Raw genomic sequence first — 21,399 nt, forward strand, 5'->3', positions numbered from 1 at the left:
GCGATATAGGTGGGTTCTGGGATGCGGCACCTTCTTCTAGGGTTGTATGTGAGTGTGTGTATTCAAGAGACAATCTCTCGACGTCGGCGCACACCGGTAGCAAAGAGGCTTGTCCAGCGCCCTCTCAAAAACGAGGATGGGTTAAGAATGGAGAAGAGGAGAGGGTTACGCAGAAAATTTGTGTGCGCCACGGTAACTAATGGACGGAAGAGCGAGAGTACCCCACAAGTTTTACCTGGAGAACAAAGAAGGGGGAGGGGAGCAGGCCGCCGCCCCCCCCCCTCTCTCCCTCCCTCCACCAACCCGATAGCATCTCCACGCCATCGCCGCCGCCCAGTACATCTCATGTTGTTCTCAGTGCCCTAAACCCACTTGTAATGTACACATTCAAAAAAAAACGAGCCCATCAAAGACACACGCCTCTTCCAATTCCCCCACAGCCGTGCAGCCACGCGCACACTCGCAGGCCTGCAGCCATAGATCAATTTTCAGCCGCAGAGCGCTGGAAATGAGTGAGGTTCGAAAAGGCGATTCGCACAGGGGCGCCAGCGGCCCACATGTGCCTTTTCTGGATAGTAGTAGAGTCGCGTCAACTGCTGAAGCGAATACCGCAGAAAAGGAACCCCTACAGCTAGTGAAGCCGCTGCTGCGCACGGTCCTCTCGCACCTCCCGCTTGATACGGAGCGGATCCTGGAGAAACTCCTTTCGCATACGCTCTTGGTGCGCACGACTGGACTTCTGCTGCCTCTTTCGAATCTGCCCAGCCACAAGAGGACCCCACTGCTCATTCAGGGTGGCAACTGAGGTGTTTGGTTTGATGTCCTCCGCAGTGTCGGCGCTCGGAAGTGCGTCGGTGTTTCTCTGAACACCAAGGCGGCTTCTGTTCACTCCACTGCTCGGCCGCACATCACTTGGCGGCAGCGGTGTAAATGTCGTGGTAGTTGGCGGTGAAGGGGCACTCGTGATCTCAGTGACAGCCGGTGCGGCGGCCATTGCCGGGATATCAAACGGCACAGCAGCAACATTACGCGCCGACCCCACAACGTTGTGAAGAAGAACCTCAACCGGCACCAAAGCAGCGTCGTTTTCGAGGAGCCACTCGTCCACGTCGACCTTGTGAAATTCATCGACCTCCACCTCGTGGTGGCTCACCTGCCCCGGGTGCAGAAAACGCTGCAGTCGAGAGCGCAACGCTGCGCCGCGCCACACCGGCTGAATGCGTCGAGCAGCGATCTCCCTTCGATGCGCCTCAGACTGCTGAAAGGCAACTCGGAGACGATACAGCTCGAGGCGAGCCCGTCGAATGAGTGTGCGAGCGAGCAGCCACTCCGCAAGGTATGCACGAGCGAGACTTTCAATATGGTCTTGTTGCCGGCGCTCGTAGTACGGGTGACGCACGTGCATGTTTGCCAGCGGTTCGTGACCTGCCGGCGTAGCCAGTGCCACGGGAGCGACATCGTGCGAGAGAGCAAGCCACTCATCCACCGTCGCGACGTCAACTCGACAGTGCTCCACATGGCGCTGGTGCACCGCTGTACGAACATGGCTTTGCGCCGCCGTGACCCCGTTCAGCTCAGCGATAGCTGTTGCACCACGACTAAACCGTGGCTGACTGCCGTCGTTTGCTCGGGGAGCGTTGGCGGCAGCAGCAACCGCTGTGATCTCCCAGCCTTTGGCGCGGTTCAGCGGACGTTGCGCATACGCCTCACGCATTTCCTTTTCTTCCAGGACGCGCTGTATGTGCCAATCCCAGCACAGGGCGGAGAAGACTTCTTGGTACAGCTGCGGGGCAGTTGAAACGCAACGCGACGATGTCTTGAAAAACGCAGCAAAGCCCGAGTGGTCGGGCTCCCCACACTCAATACGAATCCGTGTCAGTGCCTCGCCCGATGTGCCCTGTGGCTCGGGCATGTATCCCTCCCCGAAGCCGTTCATTAAGCGAGTGTTGTTGAGATCTTCTAAAGAGGGCACAAGGTCGCATAGCAACCGCTGCACGGTAGCAGCGCGATGCGTGTCTGTCCCGTCAACTGCAAGACACGGATTCCCTGTGAGATCCAGCACCCGCAGCCGAGTGCAGCACCTCAGTGGCTCAAGCGAGCTGAGAGAGGCGATTCGATTGTGAGAGAGCTTCAAGGACTGCAGCCGCGAGCAGTGCTGCAGTCCGCTGATGTCAGAAATCTGATTTCCCTCGGCCTGCAGCACCGTCAACACAGGGCACCACCCGATCGATGAAGCGTCAAGGGTGGTGAGCTCCGTGTGGTTGACAAAGAGTTGTGTTAAACAGGCATACACGTGCCCCTTACTTGGCAGTTCACGCAATGGGTTGTGCGAGGCGTGCAGTCTGCTAAGGAGCAGCAGCGAGTTCGATGAAGGGTCATCTTGACTCCCTTTAGACCCCCCGGTCAGAGTGGCTAGCTTGTTGCTTCTCACATCCAGCTCGCGCAGCACTGGCATCGCGCAGATGGCTTCTACATCGGTCAACCTGTTGTGCGCGGCAGAGAGCTCCCGCAACTGCACACAGCCCAGGAGAGAGTCGAGGGTGCTCAGTTTGTTCTGTGTGGCCTTGCAAGACACCAACGACGAAGAGGCTATCCTTCCAAGCGGCGCGAGGGAGCCCAGATTGTTGGAAGAGACATCGAGAGAGAGCAGACGCACTCGCTTCGCCAATGCGTTGTTGCGCGCCGCCGTCACGTGGCGCAGGTGCAAAGAGTGAGAAGACGCCTCTCTGGCGACAGAACACAAAGACTTGTCAAGCGACTCTGTGGAAGGCACTCTTTTTGCCGTGTCCACCCCCGTGTCCGATGCCTCGAGGGTGTGCAGCTGTGCGTTCGAGACGCTAAGCGACTGCAAAGACGAGAAGGTGCGGACAGCGTCCAGCACATCGAATATCTGCAATGGGTTACCGCTTATATCCAGCTCCCTGACCAGGGACGTCACCGGAACTTCGACAGTCGCGTGGGGCTCGTGGTGTGTTTCTGTCGTCGTAGGAGCGCTGAGACGCATCTGACGCAGCCCAGCCCAGTCGACCTGGAAGAGATCCTCGAGGGACAGTATCAACTTCGCGAGAAACTGGGGAGCCCGTCGTGGGTGGCGCACGGCAGCGTTGAGAGAGGGCCAAAGGAGCCTCACAAACGTGTCGGCGTTCAACACGGCGGTGCCTGCGGCAGCGGAATCTTGAGCGAATGCCCGTTCCTCTACCAGAGGCGGAGTCTCCGGCAGCGTCATCACGCTAGGTGGTGGCATGGTACTGTTGGAACTCTGTGCAGGAGCCTTGACATGATCCCGGTATTGGGTCTCCGCCTCTACAAGTAGCGCGCGGACGTTTTCCAGCGCCCTTCGTCGCGTCACGGCCCACCGCGTCAGCTCGCCTCGCTCCTTTAGTAGCGGGGCAATACGGCCGCAAAACCAGGGACTAGTGCGCAGCGCGTGCTCAAAAGGAGGGAGTGCCGTGTCAGCTTCGGGTGCGCCGCTTCCGTCCCGAGGTGAACCGGAACCGGTCACTTGACGCTGTTGCTCGAAAATGGTGCGAAGGTGCTCCATTGCTTTTCTTGCCGCTGCCATCTCATCATCCAAGCGCCGCTCCGTGGCGGCACGAGCGTGCTGCTCTTCCTCCTTCGAGTCGCGATGCAGTAATCGTAGTGCGAGTGCCTCATCTTGCAACAGCTGTTCCCGTTGCACCTCCCACTCGACAAGGAGCGTGTACACAAGCTTCTCCGTCTCTTGGAGACACCGGAGCTCCTGTGATTGTTGAGCTAGCGCTCTGTCCCTACAGGCTGCGGCGAGTAGTTCCTCGTATGCAGCGCCCTGAGACTCGCGCAAGCTCTCCACGGCCTGGAGAGCAGCCCTCTCCAGCGCTGTGCGTTGTTCGACATACCAAGCGACTCGGTCTGCAGAGACCCTAATCTCACGCTCCACCAGCTCATCCTCGATGCGCATCTGGCGCCGCTCGGCAGCTTCGCGGGCTACTAGAAAAGACTCCAGTGCGGCCCGCCGGCGAATTTGCTCGAGTGGGGAGTTCACCACGGACACCGAGGGTCCAGGACCCCCGCTCGCCCCACTGCATCGCACCGGAGTGGCTTGAACGGTGTCACCGCAGCCTCCTTCGGCATCTGGCTCACTCACTGACGACGCTCTTGCGTTACCACGGTATTCTCGCTCCTCTCGAGTGGGTGATAGGAGCACGTCGAGCTGCTGCACAAACGTCGGAAGCATTGCAAGGCCCAGCGCATTGCGGTCTCTACTCTGTGACTTCGCATGTGCTGCTCCGTTACCTGCCGCGCAAGCAGAAAAAACCCGGCGAATGCACGTTTCCCTCGACGCCGCAGCGGCTCTCTGCACCTCTGCGTCGCGAATTTCCGTGCTGGCGATCAACGCCAGTATTTCGGTGTTTTGGTCAATCAGTTCTGGGAAAGACGTCAACTTGCCTTCCGCAGTGGAGGAGCCAAACGGTAGGCCTTCAACACCTGACACCGCAGGTACCCCGCCGAGGGTCGCGGGTTCCTCTTCTGGCCCTCGCAACACAGCGCCACTGCTTTCAGGAAGCGACTGCACATTTACGGGGTCTGAACGCGGCAGTTCCATTTCGAACGCGTAAATCTTCGGGAGCACGGGCACATGTGCACTCAAAAACGTTGAGTCGATCTCAGTGACGTCACAGGAGGGCTCAGGCACCGCTACCTCGGACTCTGTCTGGGCATCATACGCCGGCGTCTCGAATGGGTTCAGGGTCAGAGCGGCATGCAGTCTGGCGCGTCCCTCGCGCGCACGCCGAATGAGCTGCATTATATCGTCGACGTCGTCGTTACCGCTGCGCAGCTCCTCCTTGGCGTAGTACGCATCCAGCGCATCTTCGGTGAGCAGCGCCTCACGTTCCTCTAGCTCTCGCACGACCTGGGCAATCTCCTCTGCCTCGCTCGCACCACCGTCCCCGGAGCGCGCGCACAACGCCTCCGTCGCCTTCTCCAGCAGCTGCTGTGTTGATTCAATGAGGCGGCAAAACTCGATATCTGCTGGCTGCGCGGATACGCTAGCAGCATCCATTAGAGAGCCGTCATCACACAAGGCAACCGATGCTTCATGAGTTTCTGGTACAAACAACTGCGACGCCATGGCAGTGCTAGAGGCACCCTGTACAGCAAAACACGCACGCCGTACCCACTCCTTCCCGCTTCGCAGGACTGCAGCATGCTGCGCCAGTGTGTGGGGGGAACCAAATCCATCAGGTGGGGGTCTGCACATGTGTTGATCCAACTCCCTCCCTGACCCATCAACGCTTTTTCGACTCTCCAGCGCGTCGACAGTGTCGCTTATCGTCTCCACCAGGGACAAAGGCATTGACCGGTTTAGCATCATGAGGGAGGGAAAATTTTGCTGCAGATATAGTCGGAGCGGGTCCTTGTAGCCTAACTGTCGGCGAATCCCCGAGGCAGTCAAGTCGCCACCGCGGCGTGCATCTGCTGCGTCGTCGAAATCGTGTACCTCGTCATCGGTCGCCGCTCCCGTGAGAAAGACGTGTCCATCGCCCATTTGTGATTTGAAATGACTCGGTGCGGTCCACTCGACACCGTTGTCGTAGGGCAGCTCAACTCCGTACTCGGACAGCAGCGCTGCTTCCTCTTCAGGGGTCAGCTGCCAATATGACGAGGACGACATGTGTTCGGCGGCGAGGACCCCCTTGTCATCGTTGCCGCCTCCTGAATCCTCGTTCATTCTCGAGTAACGTATTACGAAAAACAGTAGCCTTCTTCAACAAATACCATACACAGAGGGGAAATAGTGCAGAGGGGGAAAAAAACACGCGGGAGATGAGAGTACACCGCCGGGGTCCGGTATCCCCCGCGACACACGAGAACAGCAGTGCGTACTCGATTAACTTGGTTTTTTTTTGTCGCTGAGAGGGTGGACTGCCCGAATCGGTGCGCCAAACATAGGGGCGAAGGGGAGGGGGATATATAAGACGAGGTACAAGCGATGCCTCGACGACACATGAGCCGCTTTTTGGAAAGGGTGTATGGCGTCGCGTCAACGCGGGCGAGGGGGCATATTCAGGTAGAGAAAATAGTTTTGAGGGGAGGTGCAGAAACAGTGAGGTGACACACGCGTAAAAAAAAAGAGCCAAGAGGCTACCTTGCCACCTCTGCGAAGAATAGAGGCTCAAAAGGGGGCGGTAAGAAAAAAAAGTGTGTGAGCGTGTGGTGGTGGTGATGAGTGGGGGATCGGATGGGGAAGGAAATTCAGTGAGGAGCACGACAAGCCCACAGTACGTCGAACGCGTGCGCCTGCGCACCTGCGGACGCTTCGGGGAAGGGGGGGAGGAAAAAAAAGGGTTGCAGGATGTAATCATCTGCGACGAGACGGGGAACGACAACAGCACCAGTGTTCACAGGCTCCGGTCATCATGGTACTGTAGGAGAGAAGGTTTCTTTTCCACCTTGTTGATTTTTGTTTCTCTGTCCAGGTTTGTGCTCTCGTGCGCGGTATGGGGGGGGGGGGAACAACACCATTAACCATGTTGACATCCACACTACAACACACGTGTATCGCAGATGAAAATCACCCCACATATTTTCTCTTTTTTCTTTGCGTTGTTTTATCGTTCGTGTTGTGTACGTGGACACGGACTCAACAGAAGAAAAAGGGGGGCTCAGGTGTCTCTGAGGGTATGGGAGAGAAAAAAGGGATAACACGACTGGAAGAAAACGCGAACCTGACCGGTACGGCAGATTCCCCTATATTGAGAAGAAGGAAGGGGGGAATGGGAGAGCGACCCGCTGTGGCGTAGAGACTAAGGCGACGGAGATGTATACTTGGAACAAAGGAGCAGCAGGACCCATTCACACCCTGGGAGCGAGACGGTAGGTGAGGACCAGTTCAAAAAGCTTCATGCACAGTTCTACGCACCTGCAGAACACTAATACCCCTTTCCCCATCCCTAACAGGCCCGTTGAAGTGCACCTGTGGAGACGTCTAGTGTACCCTTGTATCCATCCCTCGCTTCTTCCGTCACGAAATCACACACTCGCGAGGGACCAATTCTAGAGCTACCTTGAAGTCAAGATGCTGGGGAGCCCTCTCCGTGCGCGGTAACAACGGGCTCAGTTCCTCCACCTTTCAGGAAACCTGAGGACAATGCGCTCATCCTCACCAACATGGCCATAAGAACAGTGACGCCGACCTCGTGCACAGCCACGCATAAGTTCGGACTGGCGCTGTAGAGGGACGATTTCTGACCCCCCCCTCCCGTAGAAGTTGCGTAAGCAATTGGCCACCATGTCAGGCCATGCGCTCCACCTAAAGGCGTGTAAGCCCCCGCCTCCCCCCGCCGCCCGGAAGAGAGACGTGCTCCTGCTGCTACAGGTTCGCGAAAGAACCCTGTTGGTCACGGCACAAGCGGGCCTGTGATCCCGACACCTGCCGCTCCCTGCGACACCGGGGGAAGTAGGGGCCACAGTTAGCAAGCCCCCCCCCCCCGGCCACCCCCCCTCCCCTCACACCCTCCTTGTGGCACTCGGGCTGAGCAAAGAGTCTGTGTGAGAAGAGGGGAGAGAAGCCTGCTTCCCACCCCTTTCCTCCCACTGCTGGGCTCACCGACTGGTGGTGTGTCACATTCTTGGCCACGCGCCATTAGCGCTGGAGGAAGCCAAGGCAGATGAGTTGCGCGTCAGGGTGTGTACGTGTTGCTGTGGATTATTTTATAATGATGGAATGATAGGCTTTAGGGGAAGAGGAGGGGGGGGGGAGGGCACCACGAAAAACAGGCGGACTTCTCTTCTGGTATGAAACGTGTGGAACGCATATCCCCCGTAGAAGCCTCCGAAAAGGGAATCCATGCAACATCACACACACACACAGGGATCGATACACATCCCCTCACGCGCCCTGTCATGGAGAACCCCCCCAAAAAGTTATCGAGTGTTCTGTACTACTGGAAGATCTCCATCTTTTCTGAGCAGTGCGCCCACCATACAAACGGGAAATGACAAACGTTTGGTAGACTTGTAAAACACAACGCCTCGCTCCGCTACATGTTTCGGTCCCGCCTAAGGGTGATTCCGTGCCCCTCCTGGCTCACGTTGGCAGGCAAAGCCACATGCAGCAAAAGCGAGGCTCAGTAAGGGGTATCGTGGCTGTGGATACGAGCCCGTGTGTCTACGGGCGTCCGTGAAGCAGAGGGAGTCGATTACGATGCCAATGCCCAAGTGTCTTTCTCGGTTAAACCCTCCCGCTCGTAGGCGCGTAAGTCTGCCTGGTAGGAGCGGCACGTTGCCAAGGAATCCAGTGGCTGACGACTAGTCGATGGATCCAACATCGCTGAGAAGCTGCCCGCGGTGGACACATCGATTTTCTGTGAAGACGAGTGGGATGTCTCCTTTGCAGGGAAAATGCGGTGGAATCCGCGCGCGTAGGCCAGCTCGTCCCTCAAACGCAGCTCCACGTCCTCGCGAGTGAGGTTAGGAGCACCGCAGGCGTCCAGGTTACCGTCGCTTATCCGGGCCGCGTGGAGAAGCCCCTGCTCCGGTGCCCCAGGCGAGCGGTGCATGTCCTCGCGCAGATGAGATGAGTTCCACAAGGTGCTTCCCGGTTCAATCCTTCGCTCGAACGGCTCTAACATGGCCAAATTCAGTAGATCGGCCACCACGTTTGTCTTTGTTGCGTAGTCGAAGGCGGAGCTGCTCTCAAGTGACGGCAGCGTGTTCACCTCGATCAGAAACGGATTTAGGTCGGCGTCGAGCATCACGTCGAAACCGTAGACTTCGAAATAGCTGCCCGGCATGGACACGCGCCTGACAGCATCATCGACTACAGGTCGCACCGCAAACAGGGTACGTGTAATCAGCTGGGCTATCTCCTCCAGCAGTCCATCAGAGGCGCGGCGGGGCGCGGCGAATCCTGTGGGACTTGAACCCGCACTGGTGCTGTGAGCATCAATGTAGTCCCACAGTTTCCAGAGCGACCATTTGAGCACAGGTCCAGGTGCAGCGCTCTCTGATGAGGTTGCAGTCCCCTCCATCGCATCGGTGTCTGTTGTCAAGGGTGCCCGAGAACAATTGTGATGCTGCATGACTGTGTAGCGCTTACCCACCGAGTAATTCGTCAAGTGGCGGAAGCGGTCGCGCATGTGCTTTGTGTTGAAGTCCGAACATGTCGTACTACGGGTGCTACTCACCGAAGCTAGCTGAGCAGCACTGTCGCCCGCCTCGCTGGCAGGAGTATTACTGGTTGATGATTGCCTGACGGTCGCTTCCGTGTACGGCTCAGCTGCAAACCGCACTAGTCCCTCCTCGTGCAAGTAGATCGTTAGTGGGTTGTAGGACGTCACGGCGACATACAGGCGTAGGTCCATCTTGCGACCCTCCACGAGGAAAGGATTTTCAATGTACTCCTGGACAACGTAGCTGCTGAAAAGCCGCCGCGTCTCCTTCGAGGCGGACCTGCACTTGATCTCCTCCATAATGCGCTCCCATGTGGGCGCGTGCTCCGCGCCGGCCTGCGAGATCAAGATGCCTCGACCGCAGCTGCCGCGAGACGGTTTCCAGATAAAGTGCCGGTTACTTGGTGCAGCCTTCATGGCCGCCAACAGACTCTCTCGCTCCTGCGGGTAGAACCAGGTGCGTGGGACAAACCTGTAGCGGGCCTCCACTGCTTCCCGTTCTCCTGGTGTAGAGGCGTGGCGCATGGCCTCCTCAAAGGCGCGGCGCACATTCGCCGCCATTCCTCGCTTGCAGCCGAGGTTGACGTGACTCAGAGGGAAGTGGTTGTACCGCTGTTGAGGGTGTGTCAAGCGCAGCCTTTCCACGTAGGCATCTTGCTCAGCCGTTCCGGTCGTGGGGAAGTCGAGTAGGGGCGCTGACTGACCGCGGCGCAGCATTTCACAGAACGGCATGGATCGTCCCCACACGAGGTTGCTGGCAATGTCGCGGGCTTCCGGTGGGACACGACGGAATCCAGCCTTCAAGAGCGGCAGCCGTAGGGCATAGTACTCACACGAGGGAGAGGTGATGCTGAATAGTGGCAGGGCCGAGCCAAGTGCACTGGGCCGGAACGCGTAGGCCGGGAGGCACGCGTCTCGCATGCGGGGGAAGTAAAAGCTGGCTTTGCGCCGTGGGCTGCTCGATGGCTTCAAATACACCGGCATCGGTGAAACACACTCCGCCGCGTGCGTGAGAGATGATGACGGGGAAGGATGGAAGCTGTTTGCCAACTCACCCGTTCTGGTGGGCGCTGTCGCAGCGGTCGCCGCCCAGAGAGGCCATCGATGGCGCAACATACCCGTGATTGCGCAATGTACCAAGTGGAGCGCAAACTGCCCCCCAAAAAGTTGTAGAAGAGAGGGAGTGAATCCCGCTACAGACTGCAGAGCCACGATACACAATGAAACGTATAGAGTGCAGACCAGTGAGCATAAATATATATGTGCATGTGTGTGTGTGTGCGTGGGTGGGTGGGTGGGTGGGTGGGTGGGGGTCTATTTATTTGTAACGCCTTCTGCAATACTTATAAATAGTGACCGCGACAATTCAATACCTCCTTAGAAGTGCCTTGTTCAGATGCTGCTTTCCCTCTTTGGTCTATAGCTGTCACACAGAAGCACGCGCATGCACATCCAAGCCGTGCAGCTCTAGGTAGATGGCGCAACAGATCCTTCCTGCGATAGAAATGCAAAGAAACAGGGTCTGGTAGGTAACTCCACTAACTTATCCGTGTCTTCGCCTCACGGGGACCCTGCTGACAGGCGGAGGCTCGAGTTTGAGATTCCAGCGGATGGTCCGTTTGCCGTCGTTTTTTTTTTTTTGGGGCGGGGGTCTTTACCGCTTTGCTCTGCGTGGTTACTCGTCTTCGTTTGTCTTCTGTACGGGGCTGCTTGTGTGATCCCCCCCCTTAGAGAAGTACCACCACGGCCTTACGAAGGGATATGGTTTCTGTGCGTGTGAGTGTGTGTGTAGAGGGGAGGAGGGGAGAACAAAAAAAAGGTCACCGGAGTCGATCATGCAAGAGCGTTCAAGTGCAAACAAGAAGGGGTACGGGGCCAGAATTCATAAGGAGCGGCTAGGCGTTTGTGAAAAGGGCGTCGGCAGTATCACGCACGTGACATTGCCATTGTTGTCGTGCACAACACCATATCCACCTCTGGCCAAGGGAGAGCGGGGCGGGAAGGGAAGGGGGGATTGGGAAAGACCAGACCCAGTCCATGAGGAAAGTGTCCTGAGAAACGCAAGAGGCAAAGCCACTACTGCTGTACCACGGGAAACACCACGCAGGTTCAACGATACTATCTGCGCACGGTGACTCGCATGTGCCTTTCACCGCCCACCACCCCCCTCTTCCCTTTGGTTTTTGCGTTTTGCTGAAGATACGGGTATCCGTTCATATACATATAAGATGTATACCCGAAAACATCTGTGTTGATGTAGGTATGTCCATCCATTCATCACACCACTGCCGGACACACACAAAAAAAAAGTCTACTAGACAAGAGGGAGGGGGGAGGGGGGGAGGGAGAGCGATGCGTCAATTAAACACTACTTGGTGGCCTCGCTGGCCTCCTCCCCCCCCTCAAAAAAAAAAGCTCATGAAAGGAGGCATGTGTATCCCATAGAAAAGTACAATAACGGAGAGGAAATATCAGGAAAAGGTGGAAAAAACGATAGCAGAAATTCGAGAATGGGAGGAGGGGGGGGGGTGACGGAAAAGAAAAAAAAACAGCCGAAAAATACTCCAATGCGACTACCATACAAGAGCACGTGTTGTCTTTTTTTTTGTTATTATCAGAGCCCGTGAGGAGGACGCGCGGCCCTTCATGCACTGCTGTGGTTCTGGAGGAAAAGGGGGGCTCTTTTCGGCCACTGTGCCGTTTCCACTCTCTCCCGCACCCTTCCACTGCCAGGCTTCTTCAGACCCCACCCCCTCCTCCCCCGGCTCACTGTTTTCATTTACAGCTGTCCAAAGACAACCCCTCAGAACCTTGAATCTCCTGTATAGACGAGAGGGAAAAGCGAGTGCTCCAGCGGGCTGCCCGGCGCCATCTTTTCAGTCGCATTCTCGAGCACCGGGAGCAGAGGAGAAGTCGCCCATTGACGCGGTGTCTAGACAGGGCGCGCCGCAGCACCGACGATCATATTCGCCGCGTGCATCGGGGTGGCGCTGAAGGAGCAGAAGCCCCCGAGGTTTAAAAGACCACGAAACGACGAGCACCTTTGCTTCGTGGTTTCTCGTTATTCGGTGCCTCGGGCAGGCACCCCTCTCGGGGAACTACTTAGCGACGTTATCCTTGAAATTGCGGGGCATCATCCACGACAACTTGTGTGACCCAACAACGAGTTCCCCATTGTGCTGTCCTCCGGGCACCGGGTTAGCTGGAATCCGGGCGCTTGACGATCTGGTTTCCCCTGACATTCTAGAAGGGTGCATCCTGACGCCATGAGGTGTGCTGCTTCGTCCTGGGCTCCTTCATGAACATGTTGGCCATGGAAGCAGGCGGCTGGTGCGGCTGTACGTCAGCTCTGCAGCAACCTTGGGCAAGTCGGAGTTCCAAATGGTCCCCCCCTATACTCTGGAAGTTTTTGCCAACAGCGGAGGCGCTTTGAGAACTTGCCAGTGTTGGAGACTTGGGAAGCGACCTTGCTGAGCGGACTGGGATACCGGTAGCCCCGGCCGATAGCACGGCGCAGCGTGTCCACCTGCTCTGATGAAAGCGCACTGCAGATAGCCACATCACGCCCGCCTCGTGGAAGACCCGGAGGTCGGTATTCGTGATTTTGCACGGCATGTGAACTGCATCGAGAGACGTGGTGAGCGAATCAGCAAAGTCAAGTGTCAAAAAAAAAGATGAGTTGTTCTCAGAGAGCCCACACCACTAAAGGAGGAAAAAAAATCTAGCCTTGGTGGGACAGAAGAACAATGACAGGGTGTGTGCTGGCCTTCCAGGTAGGCCCGTAGAGCGCGTGAAGTGAGGAGTGTGGTCATGAGGAGGACGGAAAGGGGTAGACGAGATCAGAATCTCGGAGGCCAAAGAGAAAAAGAGAGAGTACGCATCAGCAATAACACCAAGGAGAAAAGGTTCCAGGAGAGAGGCGGAACTGGGGGGGAGGGAAAGGGCATGCGTGTTGCGTACCCGATGCAGACTTGAGGGATTCAGTGGGGGATGAAGGTGCTCGTGTGAAGCACGGAGGGGCTCAAAAGGGCCGCACACATCAATTACGAAAAAAAAAAATAACGAGGACACACCCATTGTGTATCGACCACTCTGTGATACTGTGATGACGGTCCCTGCTACGCAGAGGCGGCGAACCTTTCTGCCCCCCCAATAACGCTGCTGTTCCAGAGGCGTTCAGTTTTTACTTTTTTTTTTTGGGAGGGGGGGGGAGTCCCCTACGACAGCGCTGGCCACTACCACTACCCTGAAGCATTCGGTGGCGGCACGTCCAACTGGTGGGGTGCCAGAACCTGAAGCACCCAGGATAGCTCGAAAGTGCGCAGTGCCCCAAAGTATGGGGACTTCACGTACCAGCTCTGCGCCAGAGGAAGCTGACCTGCGTACTTGCCATGCTGGATAAGACTTTTCGGGCGAATTCCCAGCAATGCGCGCAGCGCTTCGTACGTCGAGTGAATGCGGAGGCGGTTCTCTTCGACAAACGCGTTCACGACAGAAACCGCCCTCAACTTACCCATTGCTTGACCGGGTGGCTTCCAGGAGACACTATCGTGTCCGAGGGTCGTTCTATTGGACCCCGGGCCCCTGTTAAGCTCAGCGGCGATTGCATCGTGGGAGGGATTTTGAAGAACACCAAACATGCGCCGAAGTCCAGCGACCTGTACGTCCAGACGACCGCGGTGCAAAGCTAAAATGTGGGAGGCGAGTGCTTGCTGGGTGGCTGGACTCGCTGCTTCGGCAAACGACTCTGACAACTCAAGAAGAAGAGCTGGGGATGTGCCACACTTGGCGAGGGTTACAGTGCCGCTAGCCACCAAATCCTGCATGCGGTGCTGGAATTCGGCAAGTGGCATTGACAGCCTGTTCGCCACTTCGATTAGGTTCGACATGTTCGGTGTCACGCGGCATAGCTCCAGAACGGCGTCCGTGGCCCCAAGTTGGCGAAGGAGAAGCGCAACACCATCACTGCCAGTGGAACCGCGCGTCGCTGCGCCGAGAACAGTGCGCCGTCGCTTCACCAACTTTGGACTATCGAGAATCGGGGTACTCTGAGGCGGGGCCGCCATGGCGGGATCCCGGGGGCTTTCCGCCCCGCCTTGGACACTGAGCACCTTGAAGCCGAGCGGGTAGGAACCCAATATACTCTTGAACGGGGTTGGTAGAGAAGAAGATCGTGTGCTTGAAGGGGACCCATCCTCAAGTGAAGCGCCAGCGCCGGTCGCAGTAAGCAGCAAGAAGAGAACCGTTTCGATGGTCTCTGTGGTGAACCCCAGCTCTGCTGAAAGTGCGGAGACGGAGACCAGCATGAGTCGCTGCCCAACTCGGGTAGTGGCACATGACAAGATAGCACCCACAATACACTGCATCTCTGACAGTGAAAGCAGCGTACTCCATAGCCGACACCGGAGCGCGTAGAAATCGAAAGGGTTGTAGAGGATACGGCAGATGCTCGGTGCACCGTCTCGGCCCGCGCGCCCGATTTCCTGTACGTAGCCTTCCAAAGAGCTTGGTGCGGAGGCGTGTATAATGCTGCGGATGTTGGCCTTGTCAATGCCCATGCCAAACGCAATGGTGGCCACAAGTATGTCAATCTTGCCTTCGAGAAACTGTCGCTGGGTCGTGCTTCGCACGGTCCGTGTCAAAGCCGCATGATAGCAGCGGACTACCATCCCAGCCGTCAAGCCCCGTGGTGCTTCAGCTTCCCCTACATTCCCTTTTTCGTGGCTGCTATCCCCTCCCGCGTGGCAGTTTAAGCCGCACTGCTCACCTGAAACCGGGTACCGCGCTGGATGGAACACGCCAGGGAAGTCCCCTGACGCCGCCGAGTGCGACAGAGAGCGGGGTTGGCCGCACTTGGAGGAGAGTAACCCCGACAACGCGTCCGCATCTGCGCGACTTTGTACGTACACAATCATCGGCTTCGGTAGCTGCTGCACCGCCTCCAGGAGAGCGTCCTGGGTTACCCGTGCAGAGGGCTCATGTACCTCCGCCACCTCACCCGAGGGCGGAGGCAGATGGTGGAATGACGCATGACGCTGCGCGAGATCTGTCACCTGCAGGTGAAGGTTCTCACGCTGCCGATTACCGCATGTCACTGTCCGCACGATACTAAAACTCGCCTGAACGTCGCGCACCACGGCGCTCGTGGCCGTCGCAGTAAGACACAGATACGGCACAGCCGCTAGCGCCTCCCCCGCGTTTATCGCTGGTTGCTTCTCGTGTGCGTATGCCCCTGGGACAGCCAGGAGTGGGCTATGGAGAACGCGGCTGAGATACATGAAGGTGGGGCGGAAGTCGTATGCCCAGCCGGACACACAGTGGACCTCGTCCACGCACATCAGGGCCAGCCGGTGCGCTTGGGAATGCAGGACGCGCCGCAGAGGCACACTGGCAATAAATTTCTCTGGCGACACGAACAGAATGTTGAGCGGGCATAGAGGGGACTCAAGCTGGCTAAACACCCGTTCCTCACTGTCAGCGCTGACCTTCGAGGACAACACAAATGCAGTCAAGTGAGGAATGCGATTAATCTTTTCCGCCTGATCCTCCATAAGCGCTAGAAGAGGAGAGACGACGACGCAGAAGCGGCTGAACAGGTCCGCCGGCAGGGCTGTGCGTGGGAGCGACCCGACAGACCTCTCGTCTCCCGTCTGCCCTTCCTTGATCGCTGTCTCACATGACTGCTGCAGTGTTGCCTTTGGAAGTGTCGCTTGCAGGCACCAGCGCGCGTAGCGACACTCGAAGAGCAGACGGTGCACAAGCATAGGGAACTGGTAGCAAAGCGACTTTCCCCAGCCGGTTGGACACACGGCGAGCGTGTTGACACCAGCGAGAATCGACAGACAGACTTCTTGCTGACGAGGCTTGAAGGTGCCCGTGTCAATTCCAAGATACGTCCGCAGCAGATACGCGCACGCGGGAAGCGTTTCTCCATCTTGCTGCGTTGTATATGATCGCGGCGACGGACTCGTGCTGGCAACCGTCACGGCGGCCTCCATGATCTCCGTTAGCATCTGCTCCAGATAGCTGATATCATCCGCCGTTCCAGAGTGGAGAGTCTTCGAGAGTTCCGGAGTAAACGCTGCAGCAGTGCCATCAGAGCTTCCCTTTCCGAGCTCGCTCTCTGCCGTACGAGGTCGCAGTGAAACACCAGAAACTTCATCCCTGGTGCACCTTCTGGCGCGCAAGAAACCCACTTGGTTCATAGAGATCGTGGCGAGGTAGGGAATCGACTCCTCTGGGTGACTTTGGGGAGGTGGTGCGTGGCTGTCATGCGATGGCTGAGACGTCCAGTTTTCCCGCAGGCGTTTTCCCCTGCCGCCCTGCGATGGCTCTGGTGAATCCGGTGAGGACGGAGCCGTTGATGACATTCTCACAATAGCTGCTTCTTAGCGCCGTGGTTTGGGGGTGGTGGGGGTGGAAGGGGGTGGGGAGGGGGAAGACAATCGTGCAGCCAACAAAAACGAGTTGTGCCCAGCAAGAGAGCAATGTATGCGTGCAAACCCAAAATGGATGAGTTTTCTTCGTGGGAGGGTGGGGGATGAATGAGCTGGTTCACACGCGATGCTGCATGGATTCCTTTTGTGTGTCTGCGTGCCTTTCGTGGCACTGAAATCGATGAAGAATGCGAGCATGGAAGGTGCGGTGAGACAGAATAGTAGGGGCACCGTGACAAAAACGAAAAAAAATGAAAGGGCAGGATGGAGAAGTGCGCAATGAGTGGTGGTGGTTGGGGGGGGGGGGGGGGCGAGGGGGAAGGGCAGTTCGGCGGCGCAATAATAATAATGACGAGGAGCAATGGGATGGGAAGACAGGAGCCAGACCCCCCACAGGTATCGCAGGCTACGCGATGTGAAAGCATCAAACTGCTGCTCACCAAAGGGGACAGACTAAAAGCTTTATACTTTACTCGCCCCTCCCTCGTACCCCGCCTCCGATCTTCCCTCTTCTACACAAAACATCGTGCAAGTGATACCGTTCGCTGATTTTGATCCGTTGATGATGGGACGCTCGTCGAGCTCCATCTTCGCACAAGTACCTCGTGTGGAGAAACAACAGCAGCCAGAGCGGCCCGGGGCAGCAGTGAGCCGAGCGCAGAGTTGGGGGGGGGGGATCAAATACCGAACTCGACCTCTGGCAGTAGTCGATCCTCGCTGAGAGACAAACTCTCGCTACAGTCAACCACGCTGTCGTTGTCACTCTCGCTCCCTTCATCGCCAGCGTCCTTGTGGGTCAGTGAGCTCCTCCGCGCCCCCGCTAGCGCTCGGGCATGTTCTTGGGCTTCGCGAAGGAGTACCTCCAGCATTCCCTCTGGGTTGTGGAACGGGTAGTGATAGCGGAAGCCCAGAAGAGTAAGCTGCACAACGCCGTCGTAAAGACGAACCAGGCCACGCTCTCCCATCCGCCCAAAGGCCTCGTGAACGTCTGTGAACCCAAGTGACTGTATCTTTGCTGCCGGCCACACACGAGATGCCGTTCGCAGACGAAGATAAGGGAGCCTATCAGGGACGCGGCCAAACTCATCTCCGTCATCGTAGCAGAAAAGATCCATCAAGGGTGCAATGCGAGCGTGGAAAGAGCAGATGCGATCTGTAGCAGGACTTGGGGCGTCTACCTTTCCCATCGGCTGCGCTGCGCCGACCTCTCCTAACGGTCGAGAACTGCTGCCCGCGCCATCCTGGTGTGCAGTCCTGGCATTGATCGAGGCACCATCCATTACATCTGCCCAGAAACCGTGGCACTCCTCGAAGGGTCTGTCAAGGTGCGCCACAGGCTCTGGCGCTTTCCGCTTTGGGTTCAACTCACCCACTGGTGCCTGCTTGTCACCAACAACGGTGTCCCCATCTGCAGTCGTGTGTGCGATGTCCACGCGCTCGTCGTCGGCGTCGTCGAGCATGTCCGCAGGCACCTTTGCCACTCCAGAGACTAAATACTCGAGGAGGTCATCTGGCGTAATGCGGTCCATTACCGTCCGCAGCTGTTCCCGTACCTCCATCACGCGGGCCGAGGATAACTGCAGATGCTCCAAGAAGGTCGACACGCGGTATTCGCTTTCCAGGCGGCGTTTATAAGACATAAAGCGCCGCCTCCGCGCCGCTTCTGCTTCTAGGCGGGTTTCCTCCGCTTTGCGCTGGAGTGTCTGGAGTGCGACCAGCCGCTTTCGCTCCAGTGCCGCCGCCTCATCGCGGAGGCGAGCAGTATGTGCAGCACGTCGGCGTTCCAGCTCTTCTCGCACATGCCGTTGCGCATCCGTCCTTGCAGCGCGCCTTGCCTCTTCTGCTTCGTGGAAGATACGGTCGGCTTCGGCTAGTGCGCGAATGCCCTCTACCTTCTCCTGTATACGCTGACGACTCTCTTCACACTCTCGCTGCTTGGCCAACTCGGCAGTGCAGGAGTTTTTCTCCTGGCACCGTTTCACCTCACTCAGGAAACAATGTAGCCCATGCGAGAAGAGCGAAGCGGGAACATACTCCAGCGTCACGCCACAAACTGGGGGTTTCGCAACCGTACGTGAACATGCGTCGTCGGCACACATGTGAAACAGACGAGCTACCAGGGATGCCCCATCGCCACGTCGGGTTGTAGCTGCGGCCAGGCACTCCGCAACGTCAGCAAGGACGGCGTGACTCCACTGGCTGCACAGCACACCGAGCAGGAAGCCATCACACACGGGGTGTAACTGCCGCTTCAAAGGCGTAGATACAGCCTTTGGCGTTTGCTCAGGTGCCGTCGCTTCTCCGCCCGGGCTATCTGCGCTAACTGCGGCATGCACGACAGCCATCCACAGCGGACGACAGAGAGAACCCCATAGCGCCTGCGACAGCACCCTCCTGGCCGGATTCGAAGAGTCTTGCTGCGAGAGGCTGGCGGGAAGCAAGAGGGGCGACAACCACAAAATGCTGCCTGTATCCGCTGTGAGTGCCGTCAGCACAGTTGTCGTCCGCGGAGAACTCAAAAGTTTTTCCATGGACGGCAAGTAGGCCTCTTCGAGGGCTGCGGTGTCTCCGCACGACACAGCTAATGCCCACTGCCACATGCAGCACGTAAGGAGAACGCTGAAGTTGTCCCACAAGGCGGCGTTGAGATGCGGTGACTGGTGTTGCAGGAGATACGCGTACGCACGAATAATGCAGTCAAGCAGATATGCGCCTTGGGGGTACCCAGCGTGAGCAGATGTGCAGCCCTCATCGCCTGATGCACCTGTCCCTCTACGTGCCAGTATTATCAAAAGCATACAGATACAGCAATTTGAAAGCAGCTCCGAAAGTGGAGTAGGTGGTAAAGGAGGATTCCTTGCAGCGTCTTCGGGTGGTCTGCCAATTGGTGAGCACGACACGACGTCGGTGCGAGAGCTGTTCTCGCCTCCGCCAGCACTTCTCCTTTGCTTACCCTTCGATCTGGCAGGGCCACCCTGTGTGCTTTTCTGTTGCTGTTTTGAAGATGAGTAGACCGCTTGGCCTTCGTTTGGTGGGCCTCTCGAAATATTTGCGAGGATACTGACGACGAGTGCTTCCAGCAAAGACGCCGATGTCGCGATTTCCCCCGCTGTCGCCCTCACGTCCTCTGTGTCATCCCACTGCAGCCCGAAGCCTCCTTGCCACAGCGCCGCTGCTACCGGCCGAGTCAGAAGAAGTGCGCCGAATACCTGAAGGGGTTCCAGTGCAGGCGGTGCAGCGCCACCCTCTACGAGGAGGACACCGGCCCTCGACTGCGCGTACGCGAAAGCACCCGCCTCGCATGCTGACCGCACTCCGTCACCAAACAACACCGCTTTACTTGCCTTGTAGACCGCAGTAATCAGATACGTCTCAGTGACAGAGATGCATGCCTCCGTCTCTGGAGCATTCGGGGAAGACGGCAAAGTAGTGGCTGGAGAAATATGATCTTGGGCGAGACTACAGTAGATGAGGTACAGAAACACATACACAACCAAGCTCGCCATGGCATCGTGGGCCTCGATTTTCCGTGAGACCGCTGCGCGGCCTAGTCGGCGGAGACGTGCTAGGTCCCACGTTTGGAGCGCCACGTTGCGGAGCTCCGGGCTGGTGAGCAAGGTGGCATATCTAGCATGCTGTGAGGCTGCAACAATGTCAACGTAGTAGTCCAGCAACGGCGCGTCAAGGCAAGGGAGCAAAGAAGACGGCTTCAGTTTTGGAACGATGCGAGTCGCGTAGACATTCAATATACGCTCTGCTAGATCTCCATCCCCTGCGACGCAGTGCAAAAACTTGGAGGTGTTATCGACAAAGAGCTCAAATACGGCACGGCACTCTTCGGGGAGTGGTGCGTCAATCATAGCGCGCAAGAGGGCGCGCGGGACAGTCGAGTTTCTGGAACCAACACCGTGAGCTTCCTCAGCAAAGGATCCAGGTCTGTGTGAAGATACTGGGGCTTTGTTACCGTGATCGTCGCCAAAAGATGCTCCCTTTTGGCTCTTCTGGTTGCCTTTGCCTGCTTTCTTGTTGGCTTTTTTCCCACCAGAGACCGTGTCGAGCGCCGGCAAGCGTAGAAAGCTTCGCATATAAGCTGGTGTGAGAGTACGCGTGAGCACCATAAACCTGAAGAGTGTCACCTCATTGTCCACCTCCGCGGCATCATGAGCCACTGCGCTGCATGCCGCGGTCGAGTTGCTGGCAGCGGCGGAGTTTACAGATGGTCGAATCGACACAGAATCCACTCGAGGAGCAAGCAAGCGCTCAGCGTCTCGCAGCAGGTAGGAGATAGGATAGGTAGAGAAACAAATGACCTCACCCACCGCCAGCAGTAAGGGACGATAAAGCTTCAAACACGGCGTGCGGTTTGGTGAGCCCTCCGCAAGGGATGCGCAGAGGACGGGCAGCGTCGTAGTCACCTCGCTTACGCCGTCAAGCACCTTCAGCTTACCAGTCGAAACGACGGTCTCAATTGTAGCGTGTACTGCGTGTGCTTTGAGTACAAGGTCATCGGAAGCCTCCACAGGAAAAGGGGGCCGTCCAAGCGCTTCATCGAAGGCTCGAATAACGCGCGACGCTTCTGTCCTCCAGTCTGTCATGAAGGCGCGTGCAGAAGGGGGGGGGGGGAGGGAAAGAAAAGAAGGACAAAGCGATCGTGAGTGTGCACACCTCTTATCTAAATAATATACACATACGTTTCCCCCTTTTTTTTCCAAATTTTGTTATTGATACCACTGAGAGAATTACCCAACACCAGACAAGGGGAAGGAAGGAAGGAAAGAAAAAAGAAGGAGTCCATGAACGATTTTCTTTCC

The 21,399-nt window shown here is 57.3% G+C and overlaps 4 protein-coding genes across 4 annotated transcripts; all 4 read right to left on the reverse strand.

Moving 5' to 3' along the window:
- Positions 1-631: 631 nt before the first annotated feature.
- JKF63_03010 (uncharacterized protein) lies at positions 632-5,710 on the reverse strand (the record flags this gene model as incomplete). Its single annotated transcript, XM_067899032.1, has 1 exon — positions 632-5,710. One exon carries the CDS (start codon positions 5,708-5,710, stop codon positions 632-634), a length of 5,079 nt encoding a protein of 1,692 aa, XP_067755476.1.
- A 2,470-nt stretch (positions 5,711-8,180) lies between these two features.
- Positions 8,181-10,268, reverse strand: JKF63_03011 (uncharacterized protein; the record flags this gene model as incomplete). The annotated part of the gene is made up of 1 exon (XM_067899033.1): positions 8,181-10,268. One exon carries the CDS (start codon positions 10,266-10,268, stop codon positions 8,181-8,183), a length of 2,088 nt encoding a protein of 695 aa, XP_067755477.1.
- A 3,125-nt stretch (positions 10,269-13,393) lies between these two features.
- Positions 13,394-16,522, reverse strand: JKF63_03012 (uncharacterized protein; the record flags this gene model as incomplete). Its single annotated transcript, XM_067899034.1, has 1 exon — positions 13,394-16,522. The coding sequence occupies one exon, from the start codon at positions 16,520-16,522 to the stop codon at positions 13,394-13,396; it is 3,129 nt and encodes a 1,042-aa protein (XP_067755478.1).
- A 743-nt stretch (positions 16,523-17,265) lies between these two features.
- Positions 17,266-21,183, reverse strand: JKF63_03013 (uncharacterized protein; the record flags this gene model as incomplete). The annotated part of the gene is made up of 1 exon (XM_067899035.1): positions 17,266-21,183. One exon carries the CDS (start codon positions 21,181-21,183, stop codon positions 17,266-17,268), a length of 3,918 nt encoding a protein of 1,305 aa, XP_067755479.1.
- Between the last annotated feature and the right edge of the window lie 216 nt (positions 21,184-21,399).

The sequence above is a fragment of the Porcisia hertigi genome, chromosome 30, assembly GCF_017918235.1.
Source record: "Porcisia hertigi strain C119 chromosome 30, whole genome shotgun sequence".
Lineage (NCBI taxonomy): Eukaryota > Euglenozoa > Kinetoplastea > Trypanosomatida > Trypanosomatidae > Porcisia > Porcisia hertigi.